This window comes from Lemur catta, chromosome 6, assembly GCF_020740605.2.
Source record: "Lemur catta isolate mLemCat1 chromosome 6, mLemCat1.pri, whole genome shotgun sequence".
In the NCBI taxonomy this organism is placed as follows: Eukaryota; Metazoa; Chordata; class Mammalia; order Primates; family Lemuridae; genus Lemur; species Lemur catta.
The window spans coordinates 108,757,587-108,766,210 of NC_059133.1; the positions used below are offsets into that span (position 1 = coordinate 108,757,587).

The window sequence follows — 8,624 nt, forward strand, 5'->3', positions numbered from 1 at the left end:
TCTTAGTCCCAGTTTTCTCATCTATAACATACTTCCTAATTTATGGAGTTTTGTGTCTACAGGGCAGTTAGCTCACATAGTCAGTCTACCATATACATTGGTTATCAAGGGCAGTCCAATTAGGTACTGTTATATTTACAAATGTTATTATATGTTCAAAGTAAACTGAGCATTTGATGGTGAGATCATCAAACACTATCTATCTAGAACTTTTACTTAGTTAGCTGTATCTATGAATTTTATCTTCTAAAAAACACTCCAAGTGTATATATGTGTAGTTACTGAGTTATTAATTATGCATGGAGTGTGCTAATTGATTTTCATATGAGTTACTAGGAAACCTATGTCTTTGCTAAAAGTATTAAGACCTTTAAGAGTATAGTAATAACATTTAATATTACCAGTGGCAATATGGATTATTCTAAGTTTAAGCTGTAAGGCATTTTTATTATTAATATGTTTCTGTGGCGAAAAGCCAAACTTTTGGCCGGGCACGGTGGCTCATGCCTGTAATCCTAGCACTCTGGGCAGCCCAGGTGGGTGGATTGTTTGAGCTCAGGAGTTCGAGACCAGCCTGAGCAAGAGCGAGACTCTGTCTCTACTAAAAATAGAAAGACATTACCTGGACAACTTAAAATATATGGAAAAAATTAGCCGGGCATGGTGGTGCTTGCCTGTAGTCCCAGCTACTCGGGAGGCTGAGGCAGGAGGATCACTTGAGCCCAGGAGTTTGAGGTTGCTGTGAGCCAGGCTGACGCCACGGCACTCACTCTAGCCTGGGCAACAGAGTGAGACTCTGTCTAAAAAAAAAAAACAGAAAAGCCAAGCTTTTGTTGCTTAGAAAGATGCATAGAAACTTTAAATGACACTGAATATTAGTTGCATTTATAGTTATTGAAGTCATCCTAAAAATGCATGTTGTAATGCAGAGTTCTTTCTTTAGTGACAGAGACTTTTTTTCACTTATCTAAGTAGTTCTCGAACCAAAGCCATGTTGACAACAACAGTCAGTTACACAGAACATAGAGATGGAGTCACAAGGAGGCCATATGTTCGTGTTGAGCACACGCATGAGTTAAGCAAAGTGCTAACATCTTTTTCAAGCACTAGCTCACTGCTCTTTTTGTATGAGGGGATTCATGTTTGGAAAAGTAGCTAAAAGGAAAAATATCTCTGCATATACAAGGCAGCAAAGATCCTCCACAAAGCCCTCATAACAACTAGCAACCCAGCTTTGTAGAGATTTGTTTTTAGCACAAGTTCTCTGATGCCCTGAGCTGACACTGTTGGTTTGCCTTTCTTGCACTGGATTTTATAGCTCTCTCGTAAGTTTGCATTAAAGAGTAATCTGCAACTCTTCCTCCTCTCTAATCTGTCTTGCTCATTGATTTAAAGGCTAAGTACTTTCAGATGAGATAGTTTTTTAATGACACATGGTTGACATCAGAGTGTAATTGTGGCTTGTCTCAATGTATGCTTTGTTCTTAAGCAAATTTCATCTCTGTCTTATTTGCTCTGTTGAATTCCCAGGGGGCAGCTACGTCATGCCTCCCTGGAATAGTGCTTGCAATTTCCCTGTGCGATGCTGTCTGTGTTGACCCTCATCTTTTAATGTTGTCTGTGTATTTTGCTAGCTGGCAAGCTTCCTAGATACAAAACGAATTATTATACTTAAGATACTTAAATTGGATTAACTCAGAACTTGGAGAAAGGTAAGGTGCAGGAAAGGAGGCAGCCAGATGTTAGAAAATTAGATAACTTGAGACTACATATATACCCAGTGAAGTTTCAGGTGCACACATTTTAATTAGAATTCCTTTCTGTTTGCTTAACATTAAAAGCATTTCCCCGTGTCTTTCAAAACACTTAAAAGCATGGCTGAGTCCTGTGACATCATATTTTATTGTGTGGACGTGCCATAATTTACACAGGAATTTTAAAATTTTGGACATTTCTTTCCCCTGAGGTTTTTTTTTTTTTTGGCCATAAAATGATCATGTACAACCATATTATTGAGTAGTTAGAATAAATTTTTTTCTGGTATAAATTGCTCTTTAAAAAAATTTTTTTTGCTCATGTATTTTACTGTTCATGAAAATTAAAAAAGTATTTTATAAACTTTACAATAAAGATAGCCTGGTATATGGAATTCTTGAGCAGGAAAGAGACCTTGTTTGATAGGTAAGGAAGTTCGGCCCCCTGAGGTCACCCAGTGGCCCCGAAGTCACAGTTAGTGGGAGGCAGAGTGACACTGTTAATAGGAAAATGAATAATTTCTTTGCACAAAAAGTTTTGTTTTGGACACTACAACCTTGTGGTTTTTTTTTTTTTTTGGTAAAATACTTTGCAGGCATTAAAATACTTGCAAAGGTTTGCCTCTGATTATGTATGTGTTCACTGAGAATCTGAAGTTGAGTAATGCAAGTCTCAGCTTAACTTTTGGGCCATCACCTTATAATCTGTAATAAAAATAACGTGTATGTTCGTCCAGTGTTTTATAGGCTACAAATTACCTCCATAAATATTCTTCCTAAAATTACGTTAAAATGAATAAATAAATAAAACAGATTTACAGCACTAAAACCAGAAAAGGTTAAGATGCTGACTGATTCTTCCTCCCTCCCCACTCCCCAGCTCTGCCTTTTGGGGAGCAGGGAAGGTAAAAACTCTGGTGTCTGTTTAAACTAAATACCAGGCAGTATTTAGGTAAATTGCATCCTGTGAAGGATGTGTTGTTCATCAGCTGTTGGGGGCCAGGGCAGAGGGGGAGCTGCTTGGCGGTGCCGGGAGAGGAACAGGAACCGGTGTTCACTGAGCTCGTGCATCATGTCAGCTTAGTTCCTACCGCCCTGCGGGTCAGCCCTGATCATCCCTGTGTCCAGCTGTGGCGTCCACGCCTGGGAGGTTTCAGTCAGTTCCCCAGAGTAGCCCAGATTTAAACCTCAGAGTCTGGCCAGGCGCCGTGGCTCACGCTGTAATCCCAGCACTCTGGGAGGCCGAGGCAGGAGGATCACTTGAGGTCAGGAGTTCGAGACCAGCCTGAGCAAGAGCAAGACCCCGTCTCTACCAAAAATAGAAAGAAATGGTCTGGACAACTAAAAATATATAGAAAAAAATCAGCCGGGCATGGTGTCACATGCCTGTAGTCCCAGCTACTCGGGAGGCTGAGGCAGGAGGATCGCTTGAGGTCAGGAGTTCGAGACCAGCCTGAGCAACAGACACTATCTCTGCTAAAAATAGAAAATAATTAGCTGGGTGTGGTGGTGCTGGCCTGTAGTCCCAGCTACTGGGGTGGTGCCGAGGCAGGAGGATCGCTTGAGCCCAGGAGTTTGAGGTAAAATATATGTAACACAAAATTTACCGTTGTGACAATTTTTAAGTTTATAGTACATTAGGTATATTCACATTGCTGTACAACTATTACCACTGTCCCTCTCCAGAATTTTTCATCATCCCCAAATCAAACTTTGCACCCATGTTAGATGACTGAGTTTGGGCCAGTGATGTTTAGGTAGGAGTGTCACGTATCACTGTAGGAAGTGTCCTGTCCTTGTCCCACTGCCGGCTCCTCGCTGACTGCAGGGCAGAGGGGGTGGCTGGAGCTTGAGGAGCTACATTGGGCCAGAAGGTGCCACCCTAAGGATGACAGTAGAGCAAGCGAGAACGAGCTTGGGGCCCTAATTACTGCCCTCGAGCCGGCAGCTACCTCTGGTCTAAACTTGTTTAAGTCGCTGTGATTTTCAGTTCTGTTGCAGCCACCTCTATTTCTAACAAAAACGTCTCTTCACTCAAGTTTATCCGTAGTAAATTTACTTCTTCCACAGTTGGAAGTGACACCACTAGAACCTCAGATTCCAGTGATGGTAACCGCCTGTCAAAATGATGAATGACTGCAGAAATTGCATTTTCAGCCCTTGTCACCCTTGTCATTTTTAGACTACAGCATCTATATTTTTAGTTTGTTTTTTCACTGATCCTATATCTCTTCCCCTTATTTTAGTTGCCCTTTTCCCATAACATTACAACTATCTTGACAATTTACAACAAAAAATACATTGAAGAAAAAAAAAGAAGGAGGGGAGGGAGGCTGGGAGAAATGGTCTTTATTCCAGATAGCCATTGTCCTCCTGAAAATCTGAGGTTCCTTTTTTTTTTTTTTGAGACAGAGTCTCGCTTTGTTGCCCGGGCTAGAGTGAGTGCCGTGGCATCAGCCTAGCTCACAGCAACCTCAAACTCCTGGGCTCAAGCAATCCTCCTGCCTCAGCCTCCTGAGTAGCTGGGACTACAGGCATGTGCCACCATGCCCAGCTAATTTTTTCTATATATATTTTTAGCTGTCCATATAATTTCTTTCTATTTTTAGTAGAGACGGGGTCTCGCTCTTGCTCAGGCTGATCTCAAACTCCCGACCTCGAGCGATCCTCCCGCCTCGGCCTCCCAGAGTGCTAGGATGACAGGCATGAGCCACCGTGCCCGGCCAAGGTTCCATTATTAATGGAGAAAAGGAGGGTACACATTGGGGCATCCCTAATGATCTCTGAAACGTGTGTAAGGGCTGAAAATGAGAAGAAGAACACCAAACAAACAAAAAAGAGACACAGAAAGTCGTGCATGAGCTTTGAAGTGAGTTGGCAAGTAGGATTAATAACTGTGCTTTTACCAGGGGCCACAGAAATGCGCCAGACCAACTTCCGATGTCTAATCCGGAATCCTGTGTTCCTACAGTGGCATCGCCAAAGCGTGGAGTGGGGTGTATTTTGGCGAAGGTTCCGGCCCCGTGGTGCTGGACGAAGTGCGCTGCACGGGGAACGAGCTCTCCGTCGAGCAGTGTGCGAGGAGCTCCTGGGGACAGCACGACTGTGCCCACGGAGAGGACGCGGGAGTATCCTGCACCCCCGTCACAGGCAAGGACTTGGCCCCATTCGTGCGCGGACCCCTGCCCCGGCACTGCTGGGGCTTGCCCCGGCGCCCCTCACCCTCAGTTTAGATGGTATCACCACGTGGGCACACACATCAATCCCCCAAATCAAACTAAAAAAAAAAAAAAATGAACACAAATCGTATATCAAAATACTATCTCCTTATTCACAGATATTTCTGAATTGTGCAATTTAAGGCTCTACAGTCCTGTAAAACTTGATCAGGACACGAGACTTTGTTGCAATGTAGGGTTCAGTAATGAAATCAGTGTGCAGTGATAAATTTCAGGCAGTAGATGTAAAGATTACGTCTTTAGTCCATTCGGCTGTTACCTTGGCTTGACTCTCAGAAGGTGTTTAAAGCTGGTAAAACCGTAGTGATGCGATTGCTGACGAAAGCACACTATTAAAGAAACCAATTAGCTTTGCTCAGTTTTTAGACTATTCCAGATTGTAGCACAACTGTGGAAACATGTCAGGGGGTAGGAGAAGGGCGTGTCTGAGTGCAGACTGGTGTGTGTGTGTGTGTGTGTGTGTGTGTGTGTGTGTGATTACATGTTGGGGGTGAGAAGAAGGAAATGAACAGTCAAGAGAAATTGAGTTATCACAAATCCATTGTTTTTATGGCAAAAAGAACTTGAATAAAATTTTTTTGTTTAAATCTTTCTTTAATAAAAATTAAAAAAATAACTTCTTGGAGCCTACAAAATACTAAATTTATATTTTTATTGACAATTCTCTACATGCCTTTGTTTTTATTAGCAGATTAACACATTGGTAGTCAATAAAAATAGATAATTTATGCCAGATTTTAAACCAGAGCACATGATCTTCTTGAGTCACAATTTCCCCCTCTTTCAAATGAAGATAGCCTTGTAGCGTTGCTGTGATGGTCCGATGAGGTAATACTCATCGCGTGCCTTGCAGACAGTGCAGTGTTATGTTCGTAAATGGTTCTGTTGCTAAGAGACCTTTATTTGCTTTAAATGATCCCAGAGATTCATGAGAAGTCTGACTTTTACCCAAGATTATATATATGTTTGATGGGAGGACTATTTGGATTATTTGGGATGGAAAATGGCTTTTAAATCTACATTTTTAAAATTTAAATTTATTGTCCTGTGTATCTGCTTCGAAGCTCTTTTAATTATTCAGTTAATAAGATTCCAATTCAGATTTGTGTCATCAATAAAAGAACAAAGGCAAGATGTGCGTTCCAGTGTTTATGACTCATGGACGCCTAAGGAATAATAAATGCATTGACCCGACAGACTGTCCTTTATCCAGAATAGTTTCTTCTGTCGTCTTATTTTAATATTTTTTATTTGCAGTTGAAATTTTGAACCATCTCCAAGTTAATATGTGTTCTTACTTTTTACATTTAAATGGCCCATGCTGCTTAGATTTCAAAGACTAATGTTATAGGAAACATCACAAATATTACTTAGTCCAGAAAAATTTAAATAGATACTTCGGAATTATATCAGGATATATTTTTCTACTCAGAGGACAGGAGTACACATAGAAAGGGACACTGTCACACTTCAGCATCGATACAGTAACCCCAGGTCACCGAGCACAGATGTGATACAAGTTTAACAAGAGGCCTGGAGCTGCTGATAGTTCTCATGAAATGACAGCATTGTTTTGCCTGTTTTTGAGCGTTGATTTGCTTAGTCTCTGTGTCTCCTTCTCATCACAGATGGGGCCATCAGACTCGCAGGGGGCAAAGGCAGCCACGAGGGCTGCTTGGAGGTGTATCACCAGGGACAGTGGGGCTCTGTCTCTGACGACGGCTGGACGGTGCTGAACACATATGTGGTTTGTCAGCAGCTGGGATTTAAGTAAGGCTCACTGGGATGAGGCAGCTGAATGCCAGATTCTGTCTTTAAAAATATTATTGTGTAATCTCTATTGGAATTTCTTTCTTTTTTTTATTTTATTTATTTATTTATTTATATTTTTTTGAGACAGAGTCTCACTCTGTCACCCTGGCTAGAGTGAGTGCCATGGCGTCAGACTCACTCACAGCAACCTCAAACTCCTGGGCTCAGTCGATCCTCCTGCCTCAGCCTCCAGAGTAGCTGGGACTACAGGCATGCGCCACCATGCCCGGCTAATTTTTTCTATATATATTTTTAGCTGTCCAGATAATTTCTTTCTATTTTTAGTAGAGACGGGGTCTCACTCTTGCTCAGGCTGGTATCAAACTCCTGACCTCGAGCGATCCTCCCGCTTGGGCCTCCCAGAGTGCTAGGATTGCAGGCGTGAGCCACCGCGCCCGGCCTGGAATTTCTATAATACTACAAATGCATATTCGCTATCATCTCTCTGCCTATCTAGGGAAGCACAACAATAAAAGCCATGACAGTTTGTAAGGTGATGGGTGATCATGTCTTGCTGTTTGTCTCATTCACCTTTCCCGCCACCACCCCTCGTCTTGAACAATTGGTTGAAGCCAGGGTGACTTCTAGGTCTCTCTGTGTCTCTTCCAGCAAGACTTTGCTCGATTTTATTCTCACGCTCCAATACTGTTGCATGTCATTAGTTTCGACATCGTCGTGTCTAACGTTGCAGAGACGTCCGGTGTCAAATGCTTTCGTGTTTCATTATTCCCTTTCTCAGAATGTGATGGTGATTCTCACTTTTATTTGAGAAAAACAGCCCTCTTGTTATGAGACGCCCTCTAGAACTCGCCTTTGCCCTCACTCACGTAAAAGCCAAGTGTCACCCTGGGGACGTTCATCCCCTGCCACACACAGTGCATTCCAGAGCAGACCCAAGTATGTCCCCGTAACCGCAAATGATGCCTTTCCGTTAAATATTGAATGAACGCCCATTCTTTCTTGTTTTTCGTGTCTCTGTGTCATGCTTGAAGGAATTGTTTGAAGCTTGAAGAAAATTGGCAACATTGTTTCATTGCAGCTTCAGATAGAGCTATTTGCAAATATTCATTCCATCTTAAAAATATGCCTTCATTCAAGCTAGGTAAAGCTGTGTTTAAATGTATATTTTAAAATTTATAAAAGTAACATAAAACAGAGAAAGTTTGGAAAAGAAAGAAAATTTTAAAAAATCCATAATGTTTTATTCTTACACCATCATTATTATAATTTGTGTGTATGACTTTATATCAGTGCTAGTAGTGGACGTGTAATTTTTATATCCATATTTTTTACCATTATATTGCTATGTAGTCATAATTTTTAATAACAATATCCATAGAAGGTTCATACCATAACTTATTGAATATTTAGTTTAGTTTAATTTTGCCTGTTACAATAATGCTATCAGGAAGATATAAATGCATGTAATTGTGCCATGTCTTGAATATTCTTGGGCAGAGCGCTTATTGGGTAAAGGGCTATGACGTAACAGCCAAATAAATACAGTGTATTGACATTTAATTAATGAGAATTACTTAATACGTGTCATTTTAAGTAAATCTCTATTAGACTGTTAACTATACTCCAATTTCATAGATTTAGAGAGTCATAAATCCTATTGTTTACTATTTATATCCACATTTTTTCCTTATTAATGAAAACGAATGACATTGATTTTTTTTCTCCATATTTTATTTAGTTTCATAAATCCATTCGGTTTTTCTTGCATACACAGTAGTATACAAACTTACTGATTCTAAAAATGTTCTCAATAATGTGTGTTAGAAGTTTTAAGTGATTGTTTTGGATGGTAGTAAAA

The 8,624-nt window shown here is 40.9% G+C and overlaps 1 protein-coding gene across 1 annotated transcript in view; it reads left to right on the forward strand.

The window, feature by feature from the left end:
* LOC123640226 (protein NDNF-like) overlaps window positions 1-8,624 on the forward strand; it is a 47,034-nt gene that overhangs the window by 37,059 nt on the left and 1,351 nt on the right. Inside the window, exons 4-5 of the mRNA XM_045554702.1 lie at window positions 4,726-4,904; window positions 6,622-6,763. Coding sequence (XP_045410658.1) covers window positions 4,726-4,904; window positions 6,622-6,729 — 287 coding nt within the window. The 3' untranslated portion in view covers window positions 6,730-6,763. The remainder of the gene's footprint in view (window positions 1-4,725; window positions 4,905-6,621; window positions 6,764-8,624) is intronic.